General features: G+C 37.4%; 1 protein-coding gene across 6 annotated transcripts in view; it reads left to right on the plus strand.

Moving 5' to 3' along the window:
* The window catches only part of LOC107748711 (tropomyosin alpha-3 chain), a 25,984-nt gene that overhangs the window by 7,169 nt on the left and 3,615 nt on the right, over window positions 1-15,200 (plus strand). The window contains exons 3-10 of one of the 6 annotated variants that reach the window (XM_016563653.1): window positions 5,171-5,304; window positions 5,411-5,528; window positions 5,955-6,025; window positions 7,079-7,154; window positions 11,926-11,988; window positions 12,770-12,839; window positions 13,075-13,153; window positions 13,973-14,800. In XM_016563653.1, the coding sequence (XP_016419139.1) occupies window positions 5,171-5,304; window positions 5,411-5,528; window positions 5,955-6,025; window positions 7,079-7,154; window positions 11,926-11,988; window positions 12,770-12,839; window positions 13,075-13,153; window positions 13,973-13,976 (615 nt within the window). In that variant the 3' untranslated portion in view covers window positions 13,977-14,800. Of the gene's footprint in view, window positions 1-2,783; window positions 3,061-5,170; window positions 5,305-5,410; window positions 5,529-5,954; window positions 6,026-7,078; window positions 7,155-8,501; window positions 8,578-11,925; window positions 11,989-12,769; window positions 12,840-13,074; window positions 13,158-13,972; window positions 14,801-15,200 lie in introns of those variants that run through there. The other 5 variants (XM_016563654.1, XM_016563655.1, XM_016563656.1 and 2 more) reach the window with 5 other exon arrangements.

The following is a 15,200-nucleotide window of genomic DNA, read 5'->3' on the forward strand; positions in this document are numbered from 1 at the left end:
CATTCCACCAGGAGGGAACAGTTAATGAAAAAGTCCATATTAGAATGATTTCTGAAGGATCATGTGACACAGAAGACTGATGCTGAAAATTCTGTTTTGCCATCACAGGAATAAATTACATTTGACATATATTCAAAGTAGAAAACAGATATTTTAAATTGCAAAAATATTTCACAATATTACTGTTTTACTGTATATTTTAATTAAATAAATGCAGCCTTGTTGAACATAAGAGACTATTTCAAAGACTTTTAAAAAAATCTCCTGACCCCAAACTTTTAAACATTTTCTCCCCTCCGTTTATATATAGAAAATGAAAGACAAGCAGAATATCAATCATACTGAAAAATAGTATATGATCATATGAGGGGGGGTTCATGCTGTGTCAATCTAGATCATCTGGCGCCATCATCTGGTGAGATGGTGGCAACATATGATAAAAAAAGTGCCTGTCCCAAGTTATGGAGTCTCTGGAACATGTTCCACACTAGTGAAGGGAGGCAGGAAGGAAGGGTGAAACAGGAAACGATGATGCAACTTGATTTTGCGTGCTTTTCTACAGCAGAATGATTCAGGATCAGTCAACATTCCTTTACCTTTAACATTGATCTGAGGCTAAACCTTTAGGGTCTATCAATATTAAAAGTCTTTCAAGTAAGAATTACAAAATCAACATATAAAACCATAGCCTAGGGCATACTTTAAACAGTGTTCAGGACACAGTGTACGGATACCAGAAAGATTGCACAGACAGGCAGGCAACATTACTATAGTCTTGTTCAGTAACATCCTAATGATCACAATAGTTTAAAAAGTTTCCCATTGATCTACGAGCTCATTCCTGGATTTTAAGGAGTGGCCTGGAATGCCACTGATTTATTTGCTGTACGTCATCTACCTGGCCAGGACACGTGTAAAACAAGGGTGGCTCTTCCGTAAGAATTACGCAGACCGCACAAAAACCCCTGCTGACCGGAGATCAACCGTGAACCCGTTCCGCTGGGACTTGACTCTGCTCTGCCGCTGATTCAGGATCAGTTAACACCACATTTCTCAGCCCTTAAACCGTTGGAGACTGGGTGGGGTATCCGGAAGTGAGCCGAAAAAAAAGGAAGAGTTCAGGCAACTGAACAAACTGGGTGAAGAGAAAGCAAGGGGAGGGAAGAAAGACTTCATGACATTAAAAACTCATTCATTAATTCGAATGAGAAACCGAACGCCTGCTTGAACATCAAAACGCTTAACACGTCTTTGCTCGCGCTAAATTCAACTTTCAAAACCTCCTGGCCGAGATAATATATCTCGTTCCCGTTTTTGTTTTTACAAACACTATTTTTTGTATCTAAGAAAACTCAAGAAAGCATCGGTCCAATCAAAGAGACAAGCGCGTGAAACATCTGATCCTCACGTTACTTCCACTCGCTCTGCGTTTGGCGTAAGAGACTATTTCAAAGACTTTTAAAAAATTCTCCTGACCCCAAACTTTTAAACATTTTCTCCCCTCCGTTTATATATAGAAAATGAAAGACAAGCGGAATATCAATCATACTGAAAAATAGTATATGATCATATGAGTGGGGGTTCATGCTGTGTCAATCTAGATCATCTGGCGCCATCATCTGGTGAGATGGTGGCAACATATGATAAAAAAGTGCCTGTCCCAAGCTATGGAGTCTCTGGAACATGTTCCACACTAGTGAAGGGAGGCAGGAAGGAAGGGTGAAACAGGAAACGATGATGCAACTTGATTTTGCGTGCTTTTCTACAGCAGAATGATTCAGGATCAGTCAACATTCCTTTACCTTTAACATTGATCTGAGGCTAAACCTTTAGGGTCTATCAATATTAAAAGTCTTTCAAGTAAGAATTACAAAATCAACATATAAAACCATAGCCTAGGGCATACTTTAAACAGTGTTCAGGACACAGTGTACGGATACCAGAAAGATTGCACAGACAGGCAGGCAACATTACTATAGTCTTGTTCAGTTTTGCCCAGGCCTGTGACTTCAGCTTGTTCACTGGATTCTTTTTAATGACCTCATGTAATCCAGTGGGTAAATTCTATAATGGAATCTTTCAATAGTCTTAAATCGAAATCACAATGTCAGACTATTTGAATTAACAGAAAGATACAGTTACACATTGTTCAAATCTCTCAATTTCATAGGTATTCCTCAAAGGTTATTAAAAAAAACTTAACTCAACACAGTTCAACATAACACAACACAAATAATCTATAGATAATAACTATGGCAGACCCATATACTAGAAATCTGCCAATATTTTTACTACCAATACTGGTTATTTTTGTTTATATATGCAGAAGAAATTGTGATTATTGATTTATCTCTACTTCTTTTACACAAAAAGTAAATAATCATTAGACTACAACAATACAAACATAACATATACTATAAAATGAAAGTATTTAAATGTAATAACTGATATTACATGTAATCATCAATGTTGTAATAATAATAATGATGATAATAATAAGTATTATTATGGTATGAATATTGGTTAAAAAATAAAATATAAGTCAAAGCATTTGGTCTGTTTCTATTACAGGCAAGCCAACAACAGATTTATCAATGTCCACGCTTGTGTTATCACTCCAATGCGGCCTTCTGTCAGACATATTGACACATGAAAATATATTACTGTGGTTTTGTCATTTCTCTGAATCAGGGTTTGTTTGCTCAAGAGCACAGGAACTTACTGTGACTCCGACAATACACGTAATGACTAGTAAAGGATTTGTAACACTCCTTGTTCTTGTCGTTTGACTTGTTGGCGGGGCGTTGGTGCCTTGGACTTTTTTTTATTTTTTCTCTCTCCTTGTCTTCTTCCTCGGCTCGGTCCACTACGCTGCTCGAGAGGAATCTGATTTATTCGTCCACACTACTCCTAAAGTAACACATTAAAATGGCCGGATCCAACAGCATCGATGCAGTGAAGAGAAAGATCAAAGTTTTACAACAGCAGGCAGATGAAGCAGAAGAAAGAGCCGAGATTTTGCAGAGACAGGTCGAAGAAGAGAAGCGTGCCAGGGAGCAGGTATGTGTATCAATGTATCCACCGCGATACCTTTATTCACGTTAAATCGTCTCATTTCTCTACACAATCGCTACGTTGTATCAACATGCATTTGTGCAGAGGTCGTGCGTTTTTACTTTCACGCCCAGATTCAACGCCCTGTACGAAAAATTATGTTTTTAACTCTATTAAACTTATTTCGATATCTAATGAACATTAGCCTACGTATGCGCTTAGGGTGGTCTGTGACAACGATATGTTTATTCTAAACCATCTAGTCTAAGAAGAGATGGGCCGGTTAGATGGTTATTGCAAAACCTACAAGCTAATGCGCATATTGATTCGTCTATATTGAAGATGTTCGTTTGTAAGTTACCCGCGTTTACAGTTCATTAGAGAAATGCAAAACCTAGAGGGAGATATACTGGCGTAACGTTATATAGATCCAAAAATCGTGCGATGACATGTCACTTTGCGTGCTTAGATGTGCTAACCTCAAATGGATTTAGCTCATCCTCTTAGTGTCACATTGTTTGCAGGATTTTTGCGGGTGAGGCCTAAAGGAAGTAACAACATAGTTTCCGCTGAATCACTCATTCTTGGCCATTTCTGTAAAGAACCGTGAATTTGTGTAATTCTGTGATAAAATAGTGTTTTTCGCGTCATCGGTATGTTATCATTGGAGCACGTTAACATCTGGGTCATCAGGTGCTCATCTCGGCACTTTGAGTCGTTCACGCATGTCACTTGGGCTGTTAGTAGCCTATTTTAACATTTGGCAACTTTTGTGAGTTTTAATTGAATTAGACACTCGTCTGGGTTGGATATTTTTTTGCTTATCAGTAGTCGCTTATCATTCAAACATGCCTTCCGTCTCACTGGCATTGCGTGAGATGAACTCGCCCCGCAGACTTTAGATTCCTCAGTCCTTATTAGGAGCGAAACTCCAGTGTTTGTTAGCGGTGTCGTCATATCCGGAAGCCGTGCACTAGCGCTGTTTCTCAGCTGACGAGGCGCGGCTGTTAACCTGGTTTTGCGCCTCGGGCCCACCGAGTAAAACTTGTCAGTGGTCTTAGATAGTCGATGTTACTGTATAAAACATGTAAATCTTCAGTATTATTGTTAAAATGTTCATTTATTTCAATAAACTTGTAGAAGTGCCCCTCCTTATTCAGTTGTACTAATGAATGAAAGGCACAATTGCTTCCTATACAAAAATTACCTCAGGATTTGTAGTTTCTGACACAATACTAATAGCCATTTCAGATATTGCTGCTAGAATTAAACTGATAACCTTGTAATTAATTCTTGAAATAAATTCAATCTGGAAATATTTTGACATCTGTTTAAAGGAATCTAGGTACATATTAACTAGGTAAGGCTGGGGCCCCAATGGGCCTCAGTACACTCAAAGTCAAGAGCCCATTCCCATGATGTTTTTGGTTGTTATATGGTTGCTAGGGTGTAGTGTCTGGTTGCTAGGGTGTGGCTAGGAAGATGCAAAGGTGTTGTGAATGACTGCTTGCGATCCGAGTCAAAAAAGCCCACCACTACGTCTCTACAATATTGTGATCCTGAGATATCAGTTTCCTTTATGTTTGGGGGATTTTTGCCTGTTGTTTTTTTTTTTGTCCACTGGTTGAACATTAGAAAGTCATAGGACACCTTTCCTCAGTAAGCAACATCTTTTGAGGCATCATTCATGTCCATAACTCAAAGAGTGCGACATGTTCCATGCTGAAATTTAGTTTGGAACAATTATTTGAATAATCCCTGTCCTTAGTCAGAGCATTGTTAATAGTGCCGCCTTGCTAAAACAATTTTAGTCACTGTGTACACTCACTCATCACAAAATAATTGCCCATTGCAAACATAGTGGTGCCACTCTGCTTAAGCAGAAGCTCCCAGATGATTCCACCACATTCAATTTTTCCATTGTCTCATTGGTTCCAGTTTCCAGTTTTGACTCCATGTTTGTCGCCAAGTCGTCTTGGTTCTTCCAGATTATTCCAGTGTTTCCCCATCTTCCTGTTTCTTATCTCACATCACGCTCCCCGTGTGGCGATTGAAGGTCAGTGGAATAGTGTATCTGTACTAATCTCCTGTTGTTTTTGTCATGTTTGCCTTGTAGGCTGAGGCAGAGGTGGCCTCTCTGAACAGGCGTATCCAGCTCGTTGAGGAAGAGTTGGATCGTGCTCAGGAGAGACTGGCCACAGCCCTGCAGAAGCTGGAGGAAGCTGAGAAGGCCGCAGATGAGAGCGAGAGGTAAGTGTGCCTAGTCAGGCATACGCATTCAGAGTGATGTTATATCTTCATTATTCCCACCCTAACTTGCCCTACTTCCGTTTAATTCGCTCTCTCTATGGAATAGAGGGATGAAGGTGATTGAGAACAGGGCTCTGAAGGATGAGGAGAAGATGGAGCTCCAGGAGATCCAACTCAAGGAGGCCAAGCACATTGCTGAGGAGGCCGACCGCAAATATGAGGAGGTAATTTAACCAGTGTTATTATATACTATGTATTAATATTTGAATTAGATATTTTTTTTTATTGTAGTTTTCTTAAAAAATAAATGTTTAAAAAAAATTTTTATTTGCTTATTATTTTTATTAGGGTTTTTATTTAATTTAATTTTAATTTTGTGATATTTTTCTGGTTTAGTCATTAGTACTTTAACCTAAACTTTACTTCAGTTGCCAAGGCAAAATTTCTATTTTTAATATTTTTTTCATCGAATAATTATATTTTCATTTATTTCAGCTTTATTACAATTAAAAGAAACCTCTTTAATAGCTCATTTAACTACACCATATTCCTCAAAGTTAGATTTAATATTGCATAAATATGTTTTCTAAGTAATCGTTCTATAAAGTTATGACAAAATTATGACAATGAAGTATTGACGTGTGTTACAGGTGGCACGTAAGCTGGTGATTGTTGAGGGAGAGTTGGAGCGTACAGAGGAGAGAGCAGAGCTTGCTGAGAGGTTAATTTCAGATTCAAAATCAAAATATACATAATCAATCACATTTATTCTAAGTACATACCACACATACTGACCTTTAGCTCATATTTTTTCTTAGTGTCCATTTTAAAACTCAAATTCATTGTTCTCTCAGCGTGAGAAAATGCCTAATTTTGCATGACAATAGGAATGCCCTATCATAACCATAATCCTTCTTTGTGTGTGTCAGTGTTATTATATACTATGTATTAATATTTGAATTAGATTTTTTTATTATTGTAGTTTTCTTTAAAAAAAAAATGTTTAAAAAATTTTTTTTAATTTGCTTATTATTTTTATTAGGGTTTTTATTTAATTTAATTTTAATTTTGTGATATTTTTCTGGTTTAGTCATTAGTACTTTAACCTAAACTTTACTTCAGTTGCCAAGGCAAAATTTCTATTTTTAATATTTTTTTCATCGAATAATTATATTTTCATTTATTTCAGCTTTATTACAATTAAAAGAAACCTCTTTAATAGCTCATTTAACTACACCATATTCCTCAAAGTTAGATTTAATATTGCATAAATATGTTTTCTAAGTAATCGTTCTATAAAGTTATGACAAAATTATGACAATGAAGTATTGACGTGTGTTACAGGTGGCACGTAAGCTGGTGATTGTTGAGGGAGAGTTGGAGCGTACAGAGGAGAGAGCAGAGCTTGCTGAGAGGTTAATTTCAGATTCAAAATCAAAATATACATAATCAATCACATTTATTCTAAGTACATACCACACATACTGACCTTTAGCTCATATTTTTTCTTAGTGTCCATTTTAAAACTCAAATTCATTGTTCTCTCAGCGTGAGAAAATGCCTAATTTTGCATGACAATAGGAATGCCCTATCATAACCATAATCCTTCTTTGTGTGTGTGTGTGTGAGAGCGAGAGAGTGAGTGTGTGTGTGTGAGTGAATTCACTGGCTTGACTCCATCTTATATTCATATGTCCCCCTCTCTTCTCATTTGTGTTTGGGCATGTGTGACCTTTGACCTGACATACCTTACCCTCCCTACTCAAACTAACAGCCATGTCAAGCAGATGGAGGAGGAGCTGAGAGCTCTTGACCAGACACTGAAGTCTCTGCATGCCTCAGATGAGAAGGTATATATGCTAGTTGCAAAATTCTGTGTTTAAATGTCGGACATTATGTGGCCACTTATGTGTTTGTTGGAGACGTGGGATGTACAGACAATTGGGAGAATGTTGCTTTCTAGCTGGATCTGGATTTTGAATACTTGAGTGAAAGTGAGCAAGTGAACTAGCAAAGAACAAGAAGAGTATAAAAACAGGACTCCTCCCTCCAGCACTGGTCGTTTTTAATCTTGTGCTTCTACTGTTTTACCTGGTTCATCTTTCCACCCTATCCCTTCATCTTTCCACCTTCCTTCCACTCATCTAACCATCCACTTCCAGATATCATTCTTGCGTAAACCGCATGAGTTGTTTACTTGATAGTGGCATGATGTGCATGTTCATGTAACACGCTTCAGTCGCTGAGCGTTTTTATGTCTCATCTGCCTAAAGCCAAAGCGTATGTGTTCATGTTCTAAAACAAACTGCCCAGAACAGCTCATGACAGCTTTCAGTTTTACAATCACAGTAGTTTTGCTTCCTTGACCCTTAAACTCTGCTCACACCACCACACAGTAGCATATAAACGTGCAGTAGGTCCAAAACCAAGCACTTTTGGCAGAGGAAGACAACACAAATGCACTACTTTAACACACTTTAAAGGAATAATTTCTCCAAAAATTGAAATTATTTACTCATGTTGTTTGAAACGCTTAGGATTCTTCTGTGAAACTCAGTAGATAGTTTGCAGATTTTCCTGTTTTTCATATAATGATTGTGAATGATGATGTGGGCTGTACAACAACAGTTGTTTATGCAATGTGCACTATATTCTTTGAATCAAAATATACATACACAAGCCATTGAGGAACAGCATTTAAATTATTTGCTGAAAGTCAACATTAAAAATCTTTTTCCACCAAGGTTGCATTTATTTAATCAAATTAATGTTGTAAACTTATTGCAGTGTAAGAAAATAAGTGTTTTGGTCAATTTAATATGTCTTTGCATAGTAAAAGTATTAGTTTTCTTCTGATACTTTAAAAATTTTTCTTTTTTGTCATTTTTAGAGCTCCTAAATCTTTCATTGTATGGTCATGTGCAAGCAGGGCTGCAAAATATCATATTTTTGTGTTTTCAGAAGAAAGAAAGTGATATTAGTTTTAAATGGCATGAGGTCAAGTAAACAACCGTATTATTTTTAAGTGAACTTTCCCTCACAGACAATCATTTAAGGCCTCTCTTCTGCTGTTCATGTGTTTAACATCATCTCTATTACTCTGCCACTGCTGCTGGCTTGTCTTCATGTCTTCCCTTTGCCCTGTGCCCCTTTCTTTTCTGCTTCCTTCAAAATCAAAACGGCTGCTCTGTATATAGCAAATGCGCTGAGCTGGAGGAGGAGCTGAAAAATGTCACCAACAATCTTAAGAGTTTGGAGGCCCAGGCTGAGAAGGTAGGGAGTGTGTGTGTGTGTGTTTCCTGAGAGGTTAATTTCAGATTCAAAATCAAAATATACATAATCAATCACATTTATTCTAAGTACATACCACACATACTGACCTTTAGCTCATATTTTTTCTTAGTGTCCATTTTAAAACTCAAATTCATTGTTCTCTCAGCGTGAGAAAATGCCTCATTTTGCATGACAATAGGAATGCCCTATCATAACCATAATCCTTCTTTGTGTGTGTGTGTGAGAGCGAGAGAGTGAGTGTGTGTGTGTGAGAGCGAGAGAGTGAGTGTGTGTGTGTGAGTGAATTCACTGGCTTGACTCCATCTTAAATTCATATGTCCCCCTCTCTTCTCATTTGTGTTTGGGCATGTGTGACCTTTGACCTGACATACCTTACCCTCCCCACTCAAACTAACAGCCATGTCAAGCAGATGGAGGAGGAGCTGAGAGCTCTTGACCAGACACTGAAGTCTCTGCATGCCTCAGATGAGAAGGTATATATGCTAGTTGCAAAATTCTGTGTTTAAATGTCGGACATTATGTGGCCACTTATGTGTTTGTTGGAGACGTGGGATGTACAGACAATTGGGAGAATGTTGCTTTCTAGCTGGATCTGGATTTTGAATACTTGAGTGAAAGTGAGCAAGTGAACTAGCAAAGAACAAGAAGAGTATAAAAACAGGACTCCTCCCTCCAGCACTGGTCGTTTTTAATCTTGTGCTTCTACTGTTTTACCTGGTTCATCTTTCCACCCTATCCCTTCATCTTTCCACCTTCCTTCCACTCATCTAACCATCCACTTCCAGATATCATTCTTGCGTAAACCGCATGAGTTGTTTACTTGATAGTGGCATGATGTGCATGTTCATGTAACACGCTTCAGTCACTGTGCGTTTTTATGTCTCATCTGCCTAAAGCCAAAGCGTATGTGTTCATGTTCTAAAACAAACTGCCCAGAACAGCTCATGACAGCTTTCAGTTTTACAATCACAGTAGTTTTGCTTCCTTGACCCTTAAACTCTGCTCACACCACCACACAGTAGCATATAAACGTGCAGTAGGTCCAAAACCAAGCACTTTTGGCAGAGGAAGACAACACAAATGCACTACTTTAACACACTTTAAAGGAATAATTTCTCCAAAAATTGAAATTATTTACTCATGTTGTTTGAAACGCTTAGGATTCTTCTGTGAAACTCAGTAGATAGTTTGCAGATTTTCCTGTTTTTCATATAATGATTGTGAATGATGATGTGGGCTGTACAACAACAGTTGTTTATGCAATGTGCACTATATTCTTTGAATCAAAATATACATACACAAGCCATTGAGGAACAGCATTTAAATTATTTGCTGAAAGTCAACATTAAAAATCTTTTTCCACCAAGGTTGCATTTATTTAATCAAATTAATGTTGTAAACTTATTGCAGTGTAAGAAAATAAGTGTTTTGGTCAATTTAATATGTCTTTGCATAGTAAAAGTATTAGTTTTCTTCTGATACTTTAAAAAATTTTCTTTTTTGTCATTTTTAGAGCTCCTAAATCTTTCATTGTATGGTCATGTGCAAGCAGGGCTGCAAAATATCATATTTTTGTGTTTTCAGAAGAAAGAAAGTGATATTAGTTTTAAATGGCATGAGGTCAAGTAAACAACCGTATTATTTTTAAGTGAACTTTCCCTCACAGACAATCATTTAAGGCCTCTCTTCTGCTGTTCATGTGTTTAACATCATCTCTATTACTCTGCCACTGCTGCTGGCTTGTCTTCATGTCTTCCCTTTGCCCTGTGCCCCTTTCTTTTCTGCTTCCTTCAAAATCAAAACGGCTGCTCTGTATATAGCAAATGCGCTGAGCTGGAGGAGGAGCTGAAAAATGTCACCAACAATCTTAAGAGTTTGGAGGCCCAGGCTGAGAAGGTAGGGAGTGTGTGTGTGTGTGTTTCCTTCTGCACGATCTCTGACTGGTTGCAGTGTTCATCCTTTTTTTTTAACCCGCAAAGGGACTCTGATTCAATCCCCACAAATGTGCCTTTCAAATTGCCTTCCAGGCAATCAAATATAGGCTTCCTAATTACCAAACCAGTGATCTAACTGGTCATGTGAGCATAACACGAACGCCCTCATTTACAAATGCCCTTTTGCCTGGTGTATGGCTGTATATCATCATCTGAAGCAAAAGGCCACATATGTCGGACCAGATTACAGCGGTAGACCATTACATCAAGAAAAAGCTGTAATTGGCCAAAGGGATGCAGTCTCATTTTCCATATCCATATCACCATTGGATGAGATTCCTGAAGCACTGTTGCATAATGAAATTAATGAAGTGTCACCATTTTGGTTTCTTACAGAATCAAGCGCAAACGGTCTCGGATGCCTTTAGACTAATAAAGCAGAAGTGACACTAATGAATGCTGTGTTGCATGAGATCAACTTATGACAGAGAAACGGCCATTGATTTGCATGTGATTCTGCGGCATGCTGTGTGTTACAGTACAGTAGAATTTTAGATGGAATCCTATTATTGGATCTCATTTATTTCCCTAATCAAATCTGTTGTTTGTTGCACATTATGGTTTGCATAAGTAATGGTGTTGGTTAAACTATTAAAGTCCACAGCCTATAGAAAGTCAACTATTTTCCCCCCCAATTCTATTCCAATAGCAGATTTCGAAGTAAATTTTTAGTAATTTTTTTAATACTGTATATTATAATGTTATAATGCTTGATTAATACTTCTTATAATCGCTTGTATTGTGTAAAATTGACTAAATAGTATGGATATGATATATCAGGCATTTATAGGGTATCAGCCATAGCATTAATTTTAATAAAAATTCTAAATATATTTAAAGGATTATAATTTCTTATGTGTGTGTATATTATTTATATATATATATATATATATATAAATATATAAAATTTCTCCTTGAATTCTGGCTGTTTTTCCCTTTCTGTCGTACCTGGTGTTTAGTTGATGTTGCAGCTGCATTCCTGCACACATGTCCTGATCTGTTTAAAGCTCTGGCAGCACACAGAGGCAATCTCAGCCATCGTGTCACAAGCCTTGCACAACAGCAGCAGGCCAGGACTCAGCCAGCCTGCATAGAAATTTGGATTAAAAAAGGGGGAAAAACATGCCTCGTAATGTCAAAATATAGACAGCTGTGTTACTTTTCACCTTAAGAGCTGTTGTAGAAACGTCAGCGTTAAAGTGTCCAGAAATCGGTTGTCTGTTTGAAGGGTGCCAAACCCAAAATGCAAAACTCACAGGGTATGTGTGTGCATGGTGAGTTGTAAGATTCTCAGAAGACCCCACCCCAACTTATTCTCCTCTTTTCCCTACAGTATTCCCAGAAGGAAGACAAGTATGAGGAAGAAATCAAGATCCTCACTGATAAGCTGAAGGAGGTGAGAATTTCACATGGAGGTTTAGTTTCTATTAGGGCTGCCAAAGTTAATGTTAACTTGTTTACTAAATGTCTAAAGTTATTTACTACATTTGTCCTCATAACTGGTTTATTCGGTTCAGTGACTGGTCAAACTAGTTGAAACCTTTCCATCAGCACCAGCACAGATGTCCACGTGCAGTGCACACACAATAATCCCATAATCATGTATCAGTAAATGGAGAAATGAGTTACTAGGGCTTCCTCATTTTTAAGTCACTTTGATTGAAAACATCTGTTACATTTACATTTATGCCGTTAGCAGATGTTTTTATCCAAAGCAAAGAGGAACAAAAGCAAGTCAAGCAGCCAACAATATTTGAAATATCCAATGCCAGATTTATTTGACCTAGGTATTTGACCATATGTGTGCATTTTTTTTTTTTTTACAAAATAGGTATTGTCTTTAAATTTTACTCTAGCTTTAGAATAGCAAAAATTTCTTTTCAAAATTCTCTCTGCCATTGTTTAACAAACTGGTTGTCCTGCCCTATAACTGTTGGTTATGTTGCACCCATTTGAGACGCTCTTCTCCATTATGAAATGTAACATTTTCTCTTTCAAATTTTAGAATAATTAGGCTAACTATAAACATCATTATAGTTAACCTAATTACTTGTTTTGTTTTAATAAATGGATTTTCATGTTTCTTATCAATTTTCAGTAGGTTTTCCGTTTTATTTTTATTTATTATGCAGATTTTTGCTCATTATAGTGTGATCACACATGTATTTCTCTGCTAGGCTGAGACCCGTGCTGAGTTTGCCGAGAGGTCTGTGGCCAAACTGGAGAAAACCATTGATGATTTGGAAGGTATGATTGTCATTCTTTTAACACTTTCCTTCCATTAGGATTCCATATGATCCTTTTTTTATTTTATTTTTTACACTGGTCGTACTCTATTCATAGCGTTATCTCCCTGTCCTCTTCCTGTTTGCTTTGACATTCATAATCTTTATTTGCTGTTTTTTCCTATTTCCTTTTTTTCCCTTCATACTCTCTCCCTCGTCTGACTTCTTCCTTCCTCTTTCTTTCTGTGTGTGAACAGATGAGCTTTACGCTCAGAAACTCAAGTATAAGGCCATTAGTGAGGAGCTGGATCATGCCCTCAACGACATGACCTCTATGTAAATATAGACTTGTGCATGTGTGTGAAGCTCTGCTACTTACGGTTTGCTTTTGCTAGGTCAGCTGAGTTTTGCTGCAATGGAGGATTTTGAGTCTCGTGACTGAATTGGTAACCTAACCTTGAGCTTCATAATCTCAGATAGTATACTTTTACTATACCGTATAAAGCTCAGCCGCAAGGAGTTAATAGTTGACAGGAGCCATCGTTTCAAGTCTCCTTTGCTTTGAGTTTGCGTGAATGATGTCATGACTTGGGCAATAACTTTAGTGTGATTCTAACTCATGCGCACATGTCAAGTAACTAATATGCTAACAGTTTTAAGTGGTTTCATATTTAACTACAGATAAAGGGGACATTTTTCTATCCTCCATTAAACAGGCTGATTTTGCTGTGCCTTTAAGAGAAGCAATACCGACTCCTACCATGTTTCTGAATACTGAATAGTGTTGATATGCAAATGTGGGTGGTCATATGTTAATTAGCTAATAGTTCTGAACTCGTAACCATGCAATGTTATGAATGGCCCATTTTATGGCTTGCTTTCTATAAATAGGCATTTTGGATTGTGGAAGGATGTCCTGTTGTAGACCTGAACAACTCTGTTTTCCACGATACGTCCCTTTTAAGGCTCATGTTAATAATACTAAGGATTTTTAACCACAAATTGGTGTTTTGAGAGGTTTTTAAGAGCTTTGGCTTTTATTGATGTAAGAATGAACATTTGTTCGTAACACTTGCATGTTCGGTTTGCAGCTTTCCTTATTCTGAAATGTAGAAATATTGTCATGAGGTGTTCACCGTTGGTGTCTATTTACAGATAAAGAGTTTCTGGACTGTTCTGCAGCTGACTGTGACTTCAAGAAATTCTTCGTCTTCTCTGACTGTCCATATTTGTTGCTTACTACTTCTCTGATCTCCTGTGTACACTTCTGTTTTCATGTGTTTTTCCATGTCCTCGTGTCTGTAGTTTCAGTTTCTCTATTTAAGCCCTGTTCTGTTTCTGCTTTCTTTTGAATTTCTGTTCTTTAGGTATTCATTATCTGCCCCAACATCTTCCTCTTATCTGGATCTGACTGTATTCAGAGACTTGTGCTGTTTGTTTGTCACTGGTTTTGCTCTCTCTTGTGACCTTTGCTGTATTTTTCATGCCGTGTTGTGTCCATGTTTATTGAAGGGAGGGAAAAAAAAGCTCTGCGCTCTTTTGAATGTCTGCTTGTCTCTCTTTATTACAATGGGCTGGTGTTGGGCAATCAAGCATTTACCAGTTTTAGATTGCACACGAATAATATCTTGTGGTTGAAAGATGAAAGCTTGGATAAATTCTTTCATTAATTGTGATTAATAATCATGAGTTTGAGCTATGGGTAAGATTAGCACTGGTGCATAAGGCCATGAAGGTCTGAAATAAATAAAAAAATCTCAAAAAGAGATGTACTTTTAACGTTAAGTTTGTGTACAAATGCACAACATATTTAAGCCAACTGGAGGAACTTCTTAAATCAGTTATGCTTAATATTTGTAAAATTTAACGCTATATGCGATTTTCTTGTAATGGGTTTTAATGCATTAAGACCTAATGAGACTTTACACAAACTAGTTTTAAAGGAATAGTTCACCCAAAAATGAAAATTCTGTCATTAATTACTTACCCTCATGTTGTTCCAAACCTGTAAGACCTTCGTTCATCTTCAGAACACAAATTAACATTTTTGATGAATTCTGAGAGCTCTCTGACCCTCCCATAGACAGCGAGGATCCTAACGCGATCAAGGCTCAGAAACGTAGCAAGGACATCGTTAAAATAATCCACGTGACATCAGTGGTTCAACCATAATTTTATGAAGCTACAAGAATACTTTTTGTGCGCAAAGAAAACAAAAATAACGACTTTATTCAACAATTCGTCTCCTCTGCATCACCCTATAGCGCCCTTTTGGAAAGTATCACATACGTAAACAACATATGCTGTTCTGTGTCAGCAGCACTGTACGCGGATATGTTGTTTACATTGTTTACGCTTTGATCTGAATGTAAACAACGTATCC

This window comes from Sinocyclocheilus rhinocerous, unplaced genomic scaffold, assembly GCF_001515625.1.
Source record: "Sinocyclocheilus rhinocerous isolate Xijiao unplaced genomic scaffold, SAMN03320098_v1.1 scaffold499, whole genome shotgun sequence".
In the NCBI taxonomy this organism is placed as follows: Eukaryota; Metazoa; Chordata; class Actinopteri; order Cypriniformes; family Cyprinidae; genus Sinocyclocheilus; species Sinocyclocheilus rhinocerous.